The sequence below is a fragment of the Meles meles genome, chromosome 11 (genome assembly GCF_922984935.1).
Source record: "Meles meles chromosome 11, mMelMel3.1 paternal haplotype, whole genome shotgun sequence".
Lineage (NCBI taxonomy): Eukaryota > Metazoa > Chordata > Mammalia > Carnivora > Mustelidae > Meles > Meles meles.
The window spans coordinates 67886004-67905536 of record NC_060076.1 but is presented as its reverse complement, the minus strand read 5'-3'; the positions used below and the strand labels follow the sequence as shown (position 1 = coordinate 67905536).

The 19533-nt window shown below is 43.4% G+C and overlaps 1 protein-coding gene across 1 annotated transcript; it reads left to right on the top strand.

The window, feature by feature from the left end:
- The first annotated feature begins 18712 nt into the window (after positions 1-18712).
- LOC123953142 (40S ribosomal protein S10) lies at positions 18713-19316 on the top strand. The gene has a single exon (XM_046023113.1). It carries the CDS (start codon positions 18769-18771, stop codon positions 19264-19266), a length of 498 nt encoding a protein of 165 aa, XP_045879069.1. The 5' UTR covers positions 18713-18768; the 3' UTR covers positions 19267-19316.
- Positions 19317-19533: the final 217 nt, after the last annotated feature.

Sequence of the window (19533 nt, the reverse complement as noted above, 5' to 3'; positions counted from 1 at the left end):
TTCTCCTGTGCCACTCAGATCTGTTAAACACAAACAAAGAAACAAAAGCCCCAAAGGAATATTCAAACCTGAATTTCTAAGCTCCACTGTTGGTTCCCAATGAAGCCTCCCCTCCACTGAGCTCGTTTGTTTCATCTAAGCTAAGATGCCCTAAGAAATGTCTTCAAGCCACTGGATGGTCATAATGCTTTTGGTTTATCTCTGTGGATTTGGCCACTTAATTTTCCAGGATTTCAATTTCTTCATCTGAAACTGGGGATTATAAAGTGCCCATCTCATTTAAATGAGAAAAGAGACTTTGCTGGCAGTAGGATAGACCTGAGATTCATCAATAAAAGTTTTCGACCAAGATAAATGTTCCCATCTAACTCTTTCTTCAATGTCTATGGCCTTGACTAAATCTGATGCCTTCAAGAGCACTGGGATTTTTCTCCCAGAACAATGTTGCAAAAAAGGAGGGAAGGGGTGAGGAATCTCCTAAGAGATCCAATATAAAAGAACTTTAATTAAAACCAGCTCAGAAAGCGTTATTTCAAATTAGGTTATACCCTGAGTCCCAAAGGGATTTTCAACTCAACCATGAAAACTATGTTCTAGATTAAACCTTAACCAATAAGACTCAATTATGGAAAACACACATATATATATTTATTTTTATAAATCTTAAGTAAGAAATGTCTTATTGAGTTTGAAATCTTAAGTAAACCAAGGAGAAAGAGAATTCTTTTTTCCTTTTTTTTTTTTTTTTTGACTTTGCATTCCATGCAACTCTGTAAAGTAAATGGCAAAAGCTTTGTAATGCTATTTCATGGTCTTAAATATGCTTTAGAGCTTCAGGGTGTTTTAAAAATATCATTAACATAAACCAGATTGAAAAAAAAAGAGGTAGCACTTTCTGGAGTCTAAATTAAATTGATTGCTGTCCAAGTTTTTTTGCATTAGGAGATGCCGGCAGAGGAAAAAAATTTAAAAAAAGATCATTAATCATTTTCTGCAAGTATCTGGAGTCTCCTACGCACCCAAGAGTGAAAAGTGCTTTGGAAACAGGCAGCATGACCTCAGTGAGCACAGCTGTGTACCTGTCCTTACCCAGAGGACCAAATGGTGAGGTAGGGGGCTTTGACCCCAGGGTGAGGTGGCTTGCATACTAGGATGATGTGGTTGCTAGCCCCATGCACAGTTCCTCTTCAGGCCTCTGTTTTGTTGCCTGAAGGATGGGAGAGGTGAATCAGATGATCTAGAAAGTTCCTTCAAGTTCCATTCTCCATGACTGCACGAAGGCCAAGGAAAACGGGGAGTATCCAGAGGTCCATTTATAGAGCCAGCCCATAGGGACAAGCACCTAAAGAGCTGGTAAACCCTAAAGAGCTGTGCAAAACCCAAAACAAGGGAGAAATGCTGCGCTTCGGAAGGAAAATCTCACCTCCTCAGAGAGATCGTCCCTTAATGGAACTGGTATTGGTAGCGCCCCCTGCTGCCATCGACCCGCACTGTCGGTCAGATGCCTCTTGGCTGACCGGTTTCTTTTGTTTGTTTTTTTGTTTTTTGGGTTTTTTTACTTAATCACCACCAGAAATTACCTCTCTCTTCATCTCTCTCTTCATCTTGACTATCTGTCCTCACTCACCAGACTATAATCCTGTCAGAGCAGGGAGCTACGTGCCCCCATCCTGGCCCCGGTTGGAGTAATTGCATGGATCCACTCTGGCCTGCTGAAAATCCGTTCTCTACACTGAAACAGGACTGCTCTTCTCAAAAAGCACATTTAGTCATGTTATTCCCTGGGAAAGAACCCATCAGCAACGCTGAGGAAGACGACAAAACCTCTGGTGCTGGCCTCTGCCCAGGTCCCTCTCGCTCCACCGTCCTATCCCACTCAGAAGCACTACATTCCCTTCTGGCCATGCGCCGCGCTCATGCCTCCACGCGGCCTTGGCACACGTCATTTTCTCCGTCGGGAATGGGAACACGCTTCCCTAGAAGAAGCCACACACCCCACTCCCAGCCATTACCCGCGAACGGCCTCTCAACTCTCATGCCTGCGCGGACTCTCATGCCTGGCCTAGGGGAGGGGGACCCTTCCTCATCTGCCCTGGGGAGACCCTGCTTTCCTCCACGGCGCCCCCCTCAGTCAGCGGCTGTTCACACCACACGGGATTCGCACCCTCACTTTGCTGTCAGGGCGGGGAGAGCAGAGGCCGCGCCCTCAGTATTTGCAGGTGAACGAATGAATGAGCGAGCGCGGGCACGGAAGGGTGAACACCAGCTTCGTATTTACATAAAGCCAGAACCTCTCAATGATAATATCCTGAGAAATTGTTTTTTAAAACCCAACTGTCACGGGTAAGGAGAGCAGGCTTCCTTTCAAAACCGATCTCCTCAAACTACAAAGCTACACTCCTTTCGGCCGATTAATCATATCAGAGACCCGCGAGGAAGGCCTCCCCGAGATATAATCCCTCAGGACAACCGGAGCTCCCTGCTGCCCTGTCTCTTTATACTCACTCATTCCAACCAGAACGTTTTAATTTGGAGCAAATAATGAACCTCAAGAGGAAAAGGGAAAAGGCGGTGGGGGGGGGGGGGGTCATGGGGCCACGGAATTTGAGTCAGTGTCTGGTTACCATTTAGGGCCTAAAACGAAACAACTAGAGCCAAGGAACTGGCAGTCGCAACTGCTCTTTGTTCTGTTTTAAGAAGAAAATTCCATAAAACATAGTTGTGGGGCTCAAAGCAAAAAAATGTTTCTGTGTTACAGAGCATCTACCGGAAGTGTTCCTCAAAACCACTGAAAACCCACAAGAGCAGGACAACTTTCGCTATTAGGAGAGAAAAGAGGGGCGCCTGGATGGCTCAGTCGGTGAAGCATTCGCCTTGGGCTCAGGTCATGAGCTCTGGGTCCTGGGACCAAACCCCTTGTTGGGATCCCTGCTCAGCTGGGCCTCTGCTTCCCCTGCAACACACACACAGCCCTGTCCCTCCCCTTGCCCCTGCTCCTGCTGTCTCTTAAATAAATAAATAAAATCTTTTTAAAAAAGGGAGCAGGGAGAGAAAAGACTATGAGATCCGGATTGAGAGGCTGGAGAAAGAAATATTTTCCTCAGCACAGGGATAAGGATCACAAAGGCCGGTCCTCAGTATGCACAAATATTTAGGAGATAATCTTTGTACTAACCAGGAAACACAAGGCAGGGAATTACTCAAATAGCCCTGGAGGCAGAAAGCAGGTAACTGATAAAAAAAGAAAGCCACAGAGGTACCGAGAGGGTGAGGGGAAATCTGGCGGACAATGGAGGGAGTCAAATGGCAGCTTATCCCAGGAGAGCAGAGCAGGAGCTGGAGACCCAAACGATCCTGGGGAGATAAGAGAAATGTGTAAACACAACTTGATAATCCGGCATCCATCGCTCCAACCCAGGAGAAAACATCCACACATCATGAAGAAATGTGAGATTTTAGAAACCGGTAGAATGGATCTAACCCAGATCCTACCCTGATTCACTTTCCAGTCCAGAGCCAGAAAATGAACAAATAAAATTAAAATACCTCTGAACTGTTTTCTCCCACAAATACCCCGCTCGTGCCCACACGGTGGAGGCAAACACCCGGCTGGAGCTCTGACACCTGCCATCACTGGAGCATTCAGTTCGCCCCACTGGTCCCCATGTGAAAGGAGGGTGTGTCCTGGGTTTCTGAGTTCATGGGGTCCTTCACATCTGCGCGGTAGAAGCGTGTGGGAAAGCAGACTGTCGCAGATAGAGGACAGCTCTTCTATCAACCGGCTGTGTGACCTTGAGCAGGTGGCCCAACTCAGCCAGAATCAGTTTACTCATTTGGAAAAAGGCTATGGAAAATAATGGCTATGGTTGAGGGAGGTCCAGTAAGATGCTCAAAGTTATACAGTCAGGACTCAGACCCAAGTCTTACCGAGGCAGGCGACCCTATTTTTCCCCCCATGGCACACTGCTTCCCAGGGAAACAACGTTGGTTCTGTGTTCATGAAAGACAACTATTAATGCTCAGGACTAAAGATAATAACAAGCCACATAAAGTCCCAGCGCTTGAGAACCGACCAGCAAATGCGAGCTACTCTCATGTTTGCCCTTTGTAAATGCAAGTCCTTTAAGTCCTGGGTCTTGCTGAATGGGGAGGGGGATGAATAATAATTTCTCATCAGATAAATGTTCTGTACTTTTTCCAAAGTCTTTCTTCTGAATATTTATTTTATGTCACAATCCACAAGCAATATATATTGAACGACCTCAATTGCTGACCATTTGAGAGTTGACACAGTCGGCCATGTTCAAGAGGTACCTGAGGAAAGGTGTATGGAAGACTCTTTCTTGCTGTAAATAATGCATTGACTTTAAAGATCTTCAGGTACTTGGTCTCACATCTGTGGGACATACGAAATTGGTGGGGGCTGGAGTCACAGGGCAATGAGCCCCATTTCGTTTCAGTTTTTAGGGCCTTTGTACACCAAAACCCATTCTGTTTCCTGGAGACGTGCAGCTTTTTCCAGATTGAATTTCCAACTTTGGCTGTAGCTTCCATATACTGTGTCCACCACACCCATCCTTAGCCCTTACATTTGGTTTTGGATGGTAATCACCAAACCTCACCAGGCCACTAGGATTTCAGTTTGGTTTCTTAACTGAAACCTTGTGACAAAGCTCTGAATCCCACTCTCCCCCAGTTAGTGCCAGTGGGCTTTTAAGTGGATCAGCATCAGTCCTTCTGACGCTCAGCCCTGAAGCCGTAATCCTATCTGGGGCAAATTCAAGAGAGCCAACGAACTGAATGCGTGATGTAGTCTTGGCACAAAGTAGATGTTCAACAAGCATCTACTTTTCATTCTACGAAAGAATGAAAAGCAAGATAGAAACACAGGGTAATGACCCTCCAGGGTCACAGGTCCTTCACTGGGTGCCTTCCATATGCTATTTTACAGATTCTTCCTTTTTACCCCGAAGCCTTCCTCATTTTCTACCTCAGAAAACTGAGGCAGAAAGATACCGGGATGAGTTTTAAATTACACACCTGTTTTATAGTAGAGTCAAGATTCAGGCCTGGATCTGCTTAGATGCTGAAATCCTTACTCTTTCCACCGAACTGTTTCCACAAGCTGCGTGTTTCCCCCTCCATGAAACTTCAAGTAACATAGGATTCATATGCATATAATGACAACTAAACCAAAGCAAAGGGATTATTCCCCAGGCTAAACTGAAATAGAAAGAATGCTGATTTTTTTTTTAAGCTAGTCCTCCTTGATGCTATATAGGGTTTACAAAGAAATAAGATATGCCCTATCCTCAAGATTTAAAGTTAGAATTTCACCAAAACTCGTGTGTGTAAAAATATACATGTATATTTTTTCATGCCCAACATTCATTTTTCTGTTTTATCTCTAGGTAAAGCAATCTGAAAATTGAGAATTTTATCAGTTAGGAATTGAGTTTTACTACTCAATTATAAATTTACTACTCAATTATAAATTATAATAGAAAACACAGGTAGTGACTTAAAAGAAGTGTAGAGATGAGAAATAGATGGCTGGCATGGAATTTCTATAACATCATCAGGATGCAGGCTCCTCTATCCTTAGCACATAGTTTTCAGTCTTACAGTGTCTTCATGTTCCCAATATGGCTGCCGGAGCACCAACAATTACAATGGCCATTCCAGCTGAAAGAAGTTGAAAGGGCCAAGAGCTTTTGTTCTTGGTATATGTCAGTTGAGAAAATCCCCTATAAAATTCCTTTCCCAGAAGCCCCATCCAGTGGTTTCTGTCAAGTCTCTTTGGCTAGAACTGTTATCTGTCACAAGCAAGACAGGCTAGAAAATGAACATACATAAGGTAGCTACATTGCCAACCCAATAAAATGTGATTCTCCTAGTAAGAAAAAGGAGAGAATAGTAGATAAGCAACGACCAGGTGTCACACAAAGCCTGAAGCATCATTTAAACATCTGGCATTTAACGAGAGTCTTTTAGTTCCATGAAATTAGATGCTCTGAAGGACTGAGCCGTGTGTAGAAGGTAAAATCCTCTCTTCTGTGGACTATAACATAGCCACATCAGAGCCCTTGGCCTCAAATGTTGGCTAATACAGAGGTTAAAAGTTAACCAGCTTATTTGAAAAAATCAATCTAAATGAAAGAAAGAATAATTTCATCAAGAATATCAGTGAGCCGGGGCACCTGGGTGACTCAGTTGCTTAAGCGTCTGCCTTTGGCTAGGGTCATGATCCCAGGGTCCTGGGATTGAGCCCCACATTGGGCTCCCTGCTCAGCGGGGAGCTTGCTTCTCCCTCTGCCCACCCTCTCCCACTCCTGCTTGTTTTCTCTCTCTCTATCAAATAAATAAATAAAATATTTTTTTAAAAAAGAATATTAGTGAGCCATCAAATAACCTTGGCTTCAACATTCTGAAGTACTGCTCTATGAGATTTATATTTTCATGTCATATTCCCCAATAAAACTAAAGGGAGATGTGCCTGATCTCATGGTTAAAGGGAAAGTACCTCTACCTCAGGAAGACATTAACACAGTTAAGAAAATTAGATTCCAGGGATGCCTGGGTGGCTCAGTCGGATAAACATCCACCTTCCGCTCAGGTCATGATCCCAGGATCCTGGGATCGAATCCGTATCAGGCTCCTCACTTGGAGGGAATCTGCTTCTCCCTCTGCCTGCCACTCCCCCTGCTTGTACACACTCTTTCTAGCTAATAAATGAACAGATAAATAAATAAATAAACAAAGCTATCTATCTTGAAAGAAAGAAAGAAGGAAAGAAAGGAAGGAAGGAAGGAAAAAAAACAAACCAGATCCCCCCCCTTCTCCCCAAAAAACATCTCAGGAAGCTTCCAGAAATGTGCCTGTGTCCAAAGTAAGAGGGGCTCAGGACTGTACACTTACGTGATTGGCAACAATCCTGAGCAGCTTGCACTGGAAATCAGTCTTAGAGGCGCTCAAGACCAGTGCCTCTCCACCCAGCTTCATCTCTGTGGAGTGACGGAGAAGGAGAAAGAGGGGTTACACAGACCACAGACACAGGCTGGTCAGCAGGGGCAGGGTGTGATGTCCAGGACTTCCAGCAGGGGGCTCCCTCCTAGGCCCCATGACGCACCCCTCTCCCAGAGACACTGCTGGGGAATTGTTCTGAGACACTGCACCACATGTTGCAAACTTTCCTTTACTTCAGTGACCTTCTTTAAGGTATATTAAGGCCGTGTGGCTAGCTGAGCAGATGTTGGCCCACACTCAGATGGTTGATGGAAAGGAGAACCAGGGGAGCGTGCCACACCCACAAAGCCGCTCCGATGTTGGCAAACCATAGGGCAAAGGCCATCTCAGGAACAAGAGTTTTCACAGTCCCGTCCTTGTGTTCACATACCCAGTGTTCACATCCATTCTTGCCACTTGCTTTCTTCAGGCTACATTCATTCTTTTTTTTTTTTTTTTTTTGACTTGTGATGATGTCCTGTAAAGTGTTGACTTAGCCTCCCTTCTAGAGCATGATACATTACAGAGCAAGAATAGCTGGAGGGGAGATATACAGAGAAAACCACACAATCACAAAGAAGAACATAAAGATGAGAATGACTGCAGGTCATGTCAGCTCTCACATTGCTCCCGTTGACACATCCTTGACATTGATATGCTGCAGAAATTTCAAAAACACAGATTATTTTTAAACACAGAAATACACATCAGTCCAAAGTCCTTCGATTTGCTTTGTGTATTTGGCTATATCATTTCTCATCTGCCATGGAAAAACCACAGCCAGAAGGGGAAAAAAGGTGAGGGGGGGACCAGAAATAGAAATAACTTCTGGGGGCACCTGGGTGGCTCAGTGGGTTAAGCGTCTGCCATCGGCTCAGGTCATGATCTCAGGATCCTGGGATCACGCCCCGCATCGGGCTCTCTGCTCAGCGGGGAGCCTGCTTCCCCCTCTCTCTCTCTGCCTGCCTCTCCACCTACTTGTGATCTCTCTCTCTCTGTCTAATAAATAAATAAAATCTTTAAAAAAAAAGAAAGAAAGAACTTCTGGAAAACTGAAACCACATACACTAAGGTAGATTGAAAAGGTTTTTTCTTTTTTGGGTTTTGTGGGTTGTGGGTTTTTTTGTTGTTGTTGTTTTGTTTTTGTTTTTTGCCTCTTTGTGTACAAACTTACACACATCCAAAAATTACAAACATCTGCAGGGACATGTTAAGTCTTCAGAAATATTCCAGTCCATAAGAGAATTACCTATCACTGACCTCCTCTTAGAACTATCTTTCCCGTATCACCTAACCCTTCCTAATATGCCATCTTTGGCTGATGTTACCTTTCATGCAAGTTTTTCCCTCCTTTCAAGGAGTTTCCATCTATTTGAGAACATTCAAAAATGCTGCTGTTCTTTTGAAGCCACACGCCGTCTCAGTGCAACCTTGCGTGTGGCAAGGAAGCTTGAGGGAGTCATTGATGTGTGAATCACATGTAATATACTAGGTGTGCATCTGTTAGAAACCAATGGATCAATGAGTATTTCCAGGGTTCACGCCCCCACACACTCCAGTTCTGCACTAGTTGAGAGACACAGGGTCATGGAGACGAAGAAGAAAATGTGAGCTTTATTACCAATCATAGCTGTTTTGGAGAATATAGCTTAGACAGCCAGCCTCCATCGGCTTCCTAACACCTCCCATCGAATTTGGACACACTCATCCCCCGGTCCCTGGGGCAGCTGGCCATCCACAGGCCTCCCAGAGCGGTGTCAGCCGGTGGCCCAGCAGACAGCCAAAGGCACCTTTGGGGGCAGAAAGAAATGAAAACGAGAAGATCCAGAGGAGCAAACCACAGATCGGCCCCTTTTCCAAATATCACTGACCAGAGAAATCTCTCCTTTTCCCATGGGCAAGAGTTAGTGAGTAGCTTGAAAACAAGGATCCTCACTCTGTCTCCTAGGGATTGTAAGCTCTTTTTTCTCTGAGAAGAGTAGGGCATCTTCCTGTTTAAATTTCACAGATGCCTGATTTTTTTTTTCCTCTTTGGATGTTAACTGCTGTCCTGTGGGATCGTTTATATTTATTATGTGCCAAACCCAACACCCAACACATAATTCAAGATAACCCTCCTCATAAATTCTATGTATAGGATTTATATACCCCAGATGGGTGGAAGTTTTGATCTTCAGAACTGAACAGATTTTTATAATTCTTGAAATGCTCTGAAATTCACATAGCTCTGTGCCTTTCATTTCTTAAGGAGCCTCCTACGTGCTGGGAGATTATGGAGCAAAGACAGTGAAGCAAATGCTAAGCTTGGAGAATCCAATATAAGGACATTGATGTTTTTGGATATATGGGATTTATTCCATAAGCATGCCCTCTCTGGTTCTTTCCAACTCAATAAGATTCTATGTTTAGGAAAGTTCTGTTTTTAAGACCACTTGGAAGTAACACAAATTGTGCTGGCTCACAATGCCAGGGCACCGTGAGAAAAGGTATCGTGATTCTTCACTCTTAGACTTGGATGAGTGGTCAGTCTAAGACAACTTAACAAAAAGGCAGGCTTGACCGGAGTTTTTGATACAGTAAAGTACACATGCTCATGGCTTTCACAGAATGCGTTATAGCGAGAGAGGTAGATAAGACTAGGTGCCAGAAGCAGGCAAGACCTAAACCACAGCTCGTTTTACACAGTAAACATTTGTTTAGAGTCCCAGCCACTACGCAGCAGGGGTCAGGACAGAGTTCTGCTCCTCATTCGGTGTCCCCTCGGTCTTCTGCTTTCACTTTCGTCTAGGTCTTTAGAATTCTCCTCATTCAACCCAAGTAGGAGAAAAAGGCATGAGGGTGAGGGCTGGGTGTTTGGTTTGGTTTTGCTCTCCAGGAGCCAAGTCGAGAAACAGCGCACAGGTCACTTCCGCTTGGCCCTCTTTGGTCAGAACTCAGCCACATGCCACAACTGACTGCAAGGGGACTGGAAATGGAGTGTGCAGAGCGCCCAGGAGTGGCAGTGACCGCAGCTGCTCAGGAAGAGTCAGGACCGAAATGAGCCAGGAACAAAAGACCACGTATTGTATGATTCAATTCACACGAAACATCCCGGACAGGAGAAGCTACAGAGACAGAGCAGATTAGTGGTTGCTTAGGGGTGGAGGGGGATATCTACAGTGTCTGGAACTTCTTTCTGAGATGATGAAATGTTTTGAAATTGAGTGTGGTTGGTGGTTGCACGCCCATATATGTGAATGTACTAAACACTGTTTTACCATAAATGGATGAGTGGTAGGGTACATGAATTTTACCTCCATAAAGCTTTAAAGGAAAAACGAGAGCAGTGGGATATATGGGAAGTCTCTGCATTAGCTTTGCAACTTTTGTTTTTCAAAAACTCGATTTTTGAAAAAGCCAGGGCCAATTTCAAGGAGAAGGAATTTTCTTCTGTGATGTCTTCGCTCCCACCTTTTTCTCAGTGAAATCTGGTGAAACTGAGTACCAAGGGCCATATACTTGAGGAAGTTTCCACTTTGAGAGAGGTTTTCAATCTGGTGGAAGCTCAGCATCCTATTCTGTAAAATGAGAAAAATGCATTGACCTGAACAGTTTATTGTACAGATTCAAGTATTACATCTGAAAACCTGTAGTAGTCCAGGCATTTAGTTGGCTCTTGATTCAAGCGTACTAATAATCTAAGCTCTTCAAAAGGAAATGAAATATTAAAAATACAAATAACCCAATAAAATTAGGGTTTTTTAAAAAAGATTTTATTTATTTATTTGAGAGAGAGAGAGTATGAGCTGGGGAGGGGCAGAGGCAGAGGAAGAAGCAGACTCCCACCAAGCAGGGAGCCCAACAAGGAACTCAATCTCAAGACCCTGGGATCAAGACCTGAGCAGAAGGCAGACGCTTAACCAACTGAGCCATCCATCTGCCCTAAAAATTGGTTTAAGACTTAAATAGATACTTCATCCAAAGAAGATACTCAAGTGCTCAGTGTAATGGGCTGAATGTTTGTGTCACCCCCCCAACACAACCCCAAATTTCATATATTGATATTTTCCAATGTGATGGTATTAGAAGGTGGGACCAGGTGAAGTGATTGGGTCATTAGGAGGTGATTAGTTAGCGCCCTTTATAAGCAGAAACACAAGAAAAGAGGCCCCCATCTCTATCTCTATCTCTATCCCTATCTTTCTCTCTATCTCTATCTCTATCCCTCTATGTCTCTTTCCATCCCACATGTGAGGATACAGTAAGAAAATGGTTGTCAACAAGCCAGGAACTGTTGGTCTCTTCTGAGCCTCCAGAACTATAAAGAATGAATGTTTGTGTTAAAGCTGCCCAGTCAATGGTAGTATCCTGATACCATCCAGAATGGACAGAGACACTCAGTAGGCATATGAAAGGGTGCTCAGCCTCATTTGCTATCAAGGAAATGCAAAGCAAAATCACAGTGAGACACCATTACACAGTCTTTACACGATCATGATAATGGCTAAAATGAAAACTAACTCTCCTAAGTGTTGACAAAGTCTCTCATATATTGCGGATGGGAGTTTAAAAACCACACAATCACTTGAAAACAGATCGACACTCTGATAAATTTAAATAGTCACCTACCCTCTTAGACAGAAACCAAGCAAAACAAATGTATGTGCTCATAAAAAGATCTGTCCATAAATAACATTTTATGCATAATAAAAAAAGTCGAAAACAGCCCAGATTTCCATCAAGAAGAAAATGGGTTAACAAACTGGTACACATACGATCTCACTCAAATGTGGATTAAGAAAGAAAACAGATGAACATATGGGAAGGGGGGGAAGGAATAAGGAGAGAGGGAAACAAACTGTAACAGACTCTTAACAACAGAGAACAAACTGAGCATTGGCGAAGGAAGGCAGGTGGGGAGATGGGCCAGATGGGTGATGGGTAATAAGGAGGACTCTTGTTGTGATGATCCCTGGGTGTTGTAATTAAGTGATGAATCACTGAATTCTACTCCTGAAGCCAATATTGCACTCTATGCTCATTAGCTAAAATTTAAGTTAAAAAAAAAGACAAAAAAAAATTGTGACATATTCATCCAGGAATACTACAGAGGAAATAAAAGAAGAATATACTACTGATATACATAACACAGATAAATCTCTTGCCGCGTTTCTGTAGTGTAGTGGTTATCACGTTCGCCTCACACAGATAAATCTCAAAAACAATATGCTGAGTGAAATTATTCATAAATAAAAGATCACATGTATATGATCCCATTTATAGAAAGTTCTTCAACATAGAAAGCTGAACTATATGACAGAAAGCAGTCAGTGGTTCCCTGTTGTTGAGGGTTGTGAGAATAGAAACTGACTGGAAAGAAGTAGGAAAGAACTTTCTAGAATGATGTAATCATTTTATGTTGCAATCAAGGTGTATACATCTGTCAAAATTCCTTGTGCTGAGCACTTACAATTTATGCATTTTACTGAATATAGTAAAGTACAGTTGACCCTTGAATAACATGGGGGTCAAAGGCACTGACCCCCCATACAGTGAAAGATACATGTATAACTTTTGACTCTCCAAAAACTCAACTAGAAATAGCCCCCTGTTGACCGGAAGCCTTACGGATAACATTAACAGTGGAATAACCAGTATTTTGTATATGCATTATACACTATATTCTTAAAAAAAAAAAAAAGTTAGAGAAACATAAATGTTCTGAAGAAACTCACTAGAGAAAATACATTTGCAGTACTGTACTGTATTAATTGGAAATAATCCACATATAAGAGGACCCCCACGGTTCAAACCCGTATTGTTCAAGGGTCACCCATATCGTTACTATGGAAAACAAGGAAGTGGGTCTGGCGGAAGGATCGCAGAAACTATTGCACGCTCTTGTTTGGAAATGTGCATGTCTGCATGTGTGTCCCACCAGCTGACTTCCTGGGCACCGAGGCCACCACGATGAAGAGCCCCAGAAAATACCCTCGTCACTGTCATCTAAAGACAGCTCTGCATCCAGCCAGGGCCAGTGTAGACGCTGCAGCTCCATATATTCCACATTACGGTAAAAAAAAATAATAATCACCTCTCACCCAGACATGCCTTGGATCACATTTTTCTGAAGTTACATAAAGCTTATAAAAACAGGAAATAAAGCATATTGAAGACATTGTAGAAAAAATATCCAAAATAGACTAAAAAGCAAACGAAGCCTATGAGAAAAGGCAGAGGATGCATTTTTTTTTTTTTTAAAGTTCCAAAATTATGCCAGCCAAAACTCAGGAGAGGAGGAAATGAGAACCTAGGGATGGAATGGCAATCAAAGGCAAGGAAAACACAGAACATTCAGAGCATTGTGCATAAGCGGGGGGGGGGGGGGGGGGGGGGGGCCGCTGGAGTGAAAAGTCTGCATATTAACTTATAGCCAGCAACCAGCTAAAACGAGAATTTCACGACTTGAGGCTTATGTCTCCTGCGTGAACAGGAACTGAATCAAAGTTAGAGGCAGAATTCCATTAAAGTGTTGAGGCCACTTTCACTCCTTCATTTTTCGGTTTTAAGACTTAAGCTTCGGTCTGATAAAAGCGATCAGCGACTTATTCTTAAACTTTGGATTTTGTTCTCCTGGCTAATGGGACCTTAGTGCTGTCGGCTGTTTGCACCATGTTCAGTAACTCCTCCTTAAAGACGCTCACAGATTCCAACATAAGAACAAATTATTTACATGTCCATCATGTAAATTTGTACAAATAAAATCAGTATTCTGCTTACGAATCAGGCCTTGAGGGTGTCCGACTTACTACTGTTTGCCACGGTGATTGGGACTGTATCTGTTTCTCCAGAATCATTTGATTTTTTTTTGCATATTTTAAGTCTACATTGTGATTAACATAAAGATTCATCCTGACTACGTGTCCTCTGCAAACTGTAAATTTTCCCAAAGTGAAACAACTCTTTTTCTCGTGGATGGCTTTCCCTGAGATGTTATCTGTACAAGCCACCTGTAGTCCTGTGCTTGGCTTGTCTTTGGTGACAAGTTGTTTGTTGGCTAACTGAACATATTTTAAAAAGAAGAAGAGGAGGAGGGAGGGGGAGGAGGGGGAGAAGAAGGAGGAGGGGGAGGAGGGGGAGGGGAGGAGGAGGAAGGGGAGGTGGAGAAGGGGAGGAGGAAGCAGTAGAGGAAGAGGAGCAAGAAGGATGCCTGTTCTTTTTACTTGTCATGCTCTTGGGTTGTTTTCTGTCAGGCGCATGTATTATTAAACAGTGTGTGGCTGGATTTGCGTGGTGGTAGTGATGGATCTTTGTGGTTTGGGTTTGGTTGGTGTGGCTTCTCTTGGGCTTTTGTTTTGCTCAGGACGTCAGTGTTCCTGGTCCTCCATTCTTAACAAGTGATGTTTTCTTCGACCTGTCTGTACAAACAGCGGCTCTCCTGGCCCATCCCGGATCTTGTCATGATCGCTAACTACCCCCCTCCAGCAGTTCGCGTCCGGACACCTGACTGTCTGTCGAGGAGCACTGCTGTCACCCCTAGTGTCAATCCTCAGCGCCACAAGGACCCTCAGGCAACTGAACACCCTCCTTTGTCCCCACTCGCACTTTCAGCTGAGACTCCACAGGCTGTCGCTCTCAAGTCCATGCACTTAGGGCCGTGCCCTCCTGTCCTGTCTCCCACCATCGCAGACACTTGGCAAATCCAACCCTGGTCAAAGCTAGCTCTGCTTATTCCTCACGTGCACCCAAGCAGTGAGACTCAGAGGAACGGGAGGCCTCACGGAATTCACTTTTCCCTCTAACACACTTTGCCCTGTGGTTACTTTGCACCTACATTTTCTGCCCTCTGGTTTCTCTGGAAATATAACCATGTGCTCTCTCACATTCTGGGAACAAAATAACTCACTCCCTGGTGATGGGATCTACTCCTGCATCAAAGGATTTATTCTTTTTAACAACTTTTCCTCCCACTTCAAGAACTAGAAAGGTAGGAGATGGATTTATGCAGCTTTCTCTCTTAACCAATCTTCTATCAAGTCATATGATGGTTAGTAACACACTCCGAACAAACCAAATGCTGTTTCATTTTTGTTAAAAAGGATGGGACAAACATTAAGCAGGCAGAGCTGAACCAGATCGTAAGGGCTGCCTGGGGGATTTGCTTCATCCCCTGCGGTCCTTTTGGTGACAGAAGCGAAGAGAAGTCAGTCTAGAGAAAGAAACAACAAGGGCCCTGTATCTATTCCATAAGCCAACATACGATAATAGCAAAATTATTTTGCCCCCAGGGAAAAGAGAAAAGTAACTAGGCTCCTGAAGAAAAATAGAGCAGAAAAACATATTACCCAGCCACATTAAGAAAGTTTTTTTTTCCCTTTCAAATGATCAGTTCCTAGAATAAACATTAAATTCAAAAGGTTTTATTATTTTACTTGGTTTCACTACCTGAAAATATATCTGCTAAATAGATCGGCTACGTCCTTTATTGCAGGCTTAATGGAATTTTGGCATCGAAAGCCCAAGCCATTTTTGGTCCTTACCTTATAAAACTTCACGTCTATCACATCCTTTAATGGACAGAGAAGGTCATTAAAGCTCCAGGCGTTTTGCAGCCCGGGCCTTGAATGTGGCAAAGGCCTTTTTCGAAATTTAGTGATAGCCAGTGGGTTGTAAGGCGACTCCAAGGATCTAATTGGTTTGAAACCCCCTTTTCTGCTGACTGCCTTTTTGAACCTGCTTTCATCATTCATGATTCATGAAGGCAGGCCCCACACCCTCAATGGGCATTTTAAGCAACAAGGGGGAGAAATGATTCACCATCTTCCAACCAAAGGAAGATCAGTCTTCTGAGCAGGACGGACCACATTGGAGATGGGGCTCCTGAAGCCCTTAGGTTCACAAACATGGGTTTTGGTCAGATGAGTCTCCACAGAGAGAAGCAACCAGAACGTTTTTCTCCATCACTACTGTCCTTCACGTAGCTGGGATAAGACTGGTGTCATCAGCATGACTGCAGAAATGCCACAAAACAGCAATACAATTTAAAAGCTCATTGCTTTTGAGAAGAGTTGGTGGCTCCAAGGATAGCCTTGCAATTTTTTCCTGTACAGGGCCTGGAGGAGAGGATTAGGAATCAACACAACCTGACCAGCTTTGGACTTAGAAATGCACGTGCCTAAGCTCTGACATTCGTTACCACTGGCCTCAGGCAAACACCTTTCCTCTCTGAGCTTCAGTACAAGGGAGACAGTAGATGCTCACCATGGCAGTCCAGTGAGATCACGATGGAAAGTACATATTCAGTAAATAATGTGCTAAGTCAATCAGGATGCTTCTTCTTAAGATTTTATTTATTTATCTGAGAGACTCAGCACAAGCAAGGGTGGCGAGGAGGGGCAGAGAGAGAGAAAGAAACAGATTCCCCACCGAGCAGGGAGCTCAACATGGGGCTTGATCCCAGGAGTCCGGGATCATGACCTGAGCCAAAGGCAGACGCTTAACTGACTGAGCCACCCAGTCGCCTCCACATATCAATCAGTACACTTATGTCGACATGTGACCCATTCTCTCAAACTTCTAAAGACTCCAAATTTCTCGTCCCTTTTTCCTGTGCCACTGCCTTCAACGAGGTGACAAGAATCAGGGACTTGCACACAGTAGATTTCTGGAAATACTTACTAGTTTGGTTTAATTATCTGTATCTTCAACCCTAATTAAACTCCCATTACTGCTCTGAGGCACAACAGAAAGAGCCCTAGGCCCTAGAAAGAGCAGACTGATCCTAGAGCTTCCAAAACTCATCTGACACAGGAATGTGGGCAGAGGGCCCCAGGAAAAGAAGAATAAATCAAAACAAACATGTCTGGGGCTGAAATGGGGTCCAATTATTAGTGTCCTGGGTACATGGATAAGGACTAACATCCTGGGTGAAGCCACTGCTCTAGCAAATTCCCCATGACCCATTTAATTAAGACTCTTCAGAACCCCCTAGAAGGCTTAAGAGTTCCTAAGATTATCCCAGAATTTAGGAGTGAAACGTGATCACCCACTAGCTATCCAGTCACCTGAAATGACCAAGACTCTTGGTCATCTACTGGTGTGCTTTTCAAGGTCCCCTTTTTGCTGAGATTTAGGAGCAAATGGACCAGTTCAAGGGAGAATTTTTTTCACATTCTAACCTATAATAGCAGACACATGGTGCAATCACATTCACCTGTTCTGATTTAATATGTTTATAAGTTTATCATTGTGAAAGCCAAAGATCATTGCTGTGGAAGTCATGGCAAAGTCCTACTAAGGTCGGTTATTTCTCCTTTTCTGGTTGTGTTTAGCTGAGTTCAGCTTACATTGAAAACTAGAGCCCTGATGTCCTGTAGAGCCCCAATCATAGAAGGTCAGACAATTAGTAGAAATACTTAATGTTCCCATAAACCTTTGCTCCATCGCGTCGGTTAGGAATCCAAGTGAAAATGGAAAGAAAAGCCATCCCACAGATTCTCATCAGTCACTTTATTGGCCCTGACAGTGAGCCAGGAACACAGGCCAGGTGGATTCTGCCCCCATGGGAATTCAGGCATCACTACATATGGCTTTCAGTGGACTGGCTGCAGCCCAGCCTTGGGGGCTTAGCTTACAAGCATTAGAATTCACACCTGCTATTCGAATGATCAGAAAGCAGGGCTCACTCTCACCCTCAAAGAAGAGACTATGGGTTTCCTCTTGAATTAAAAGTACAGCTCCACATATGAGTGAAATCATATGGTATTTGTCTTTCTTAGTCTGACTTATTTCACTTAGCATAATACCATCTAGGTCCATTTATGTTGTCATGGATGGAAAAATCTCATCCTTTTTTATAGAAACAAAATGAACAAAGAAACAAACAAAAAGTAGAATCACACCTGTAAATACAGAGAACAAACTGATGGTTGGCAAAGGGAACTGTGGGGATGGAGAACTGGTGAAAAGTAATAGGACATATGGACTTCCAGCTATAAAATGAATAAGTCGGGGGAAGGCAGGTGCCTGGCTGGCTCAATCAGAAGACCATGTGACTTTTAATCTTGGGGTCGTGAGTTTGAGTAGAGATTGTTTAAAAATGAAGTCTTTACAAAAATTAAAATAAAATAAAATGAGCAAATCAGGGGAATAAAAGGGACCATATAGGAAATATATAATAAGATTATAATAGCATCACATTTGTGGTGAGCGTAGCATAACAAATAAAGAAGTTGTATTACCATGTCACACACCTGAAACAATAGTTGTATCAACTATAGTCAAATTTAAAAAAATTAAGACATATGGTGACTGATGGATTAAAAAAAAAGAACAAAACTCATCTATATGCTGACTACAAGAGATTCACTTCACAGCTAAAGACACAGACTGAGAGTGAAGGAACTAAAAAGATATTTCATACAAATAAAAGCAAAAAAAGAAACTGGGTTAGCAATGCTTATATCAGACAAAGTAGACTTGAAGACAAAGACTGGACCGACAGACAAAGAAGGACACTACATAATGATGAAGGGATCTGCTCCACAAAAGAATGTAACGATTATAAACATCTATGCACCCAATATAGGAGCACCTAAATACATAAAGCAGACAAACAAGCAAAAAACAAGCCAGCCCTACTCCTGAAGCAAAAAATACATTATGGTTTATAAAAAACAATAAACAAAACACGCAAAAAAAAAAAAAAAAAAATAGGAGACGCCGCGCCGCGTCGCGCATGCCCCTTCCTTTCCATCTCCGGCCCCGGACGTAGCAGCCGCCGAGATGTTGATGCCCAAGAAGAACCGAATTGCCATTTATGAACTCCTTTTCAAGGAGGGAGTGATGGTGGCCAAGAAGGATGTCCACATGCCCAAACACCCTGAGTTGGCAGACAAGAACGTTCCCAATCTTCACGTCATGAAGGCCATGCAGTCTCTTAAATCACGAGGCTACGTAAAGGAACAGTTTGCCTGGAGACATTTCTACTGGTACCTTACCAACGAGGGTATCCAGTATCTGCGTGATTACCTCCACCTGCCTCCCGAGATTGTGCCTGCCACTCTGCGCCGCAGCCGCCCTGAGACTGGCAGACCACGGCCCAAAGGTCTGGAGGGAGAACGACCTGCAAGACTCACACGAGGGGAAGCTGACAGAGACACCTACAGACGAAGCGCTGTGCCCCCTGGTGCCGACAAGAAAGCTGAGGCCGGGGCTGGGTCAGCAACTGAGTTCCAGTTCAGAGGCGGATTTGGTCGTGGACGTGGTCAGCCACCTCAGTAAAGTTGGAGATTGTTTTGTGTTGAATAAATTTATAGCCAGAAAAGAAAAAAAAAAAAAAAATACAAGCCAACCCTTACATACAGAGAATAAACTGGTGGTTGCTAGAGGGGTTGTGGGTGTTGGTTGGGCAAAATAGATGAAAGGGATTAAGAGGTGCAAATGTCCAGTCATAAAATAGATAAATCACAGGAATGAAAAGTACAACATAGGGAAGATAGTCAATAATATTGTAATAACGCTGTATAGTGACAAATGGTGACCACACTT

Coding starts and splice junctions, on each gene's coding strand:
- LOC123953142 (XM_046023113.1), top strand. CDS start 18,769: ATGTTGATGCCCAAGAAGAACCGAATTGCCATTTATGAACTCCTTTTC.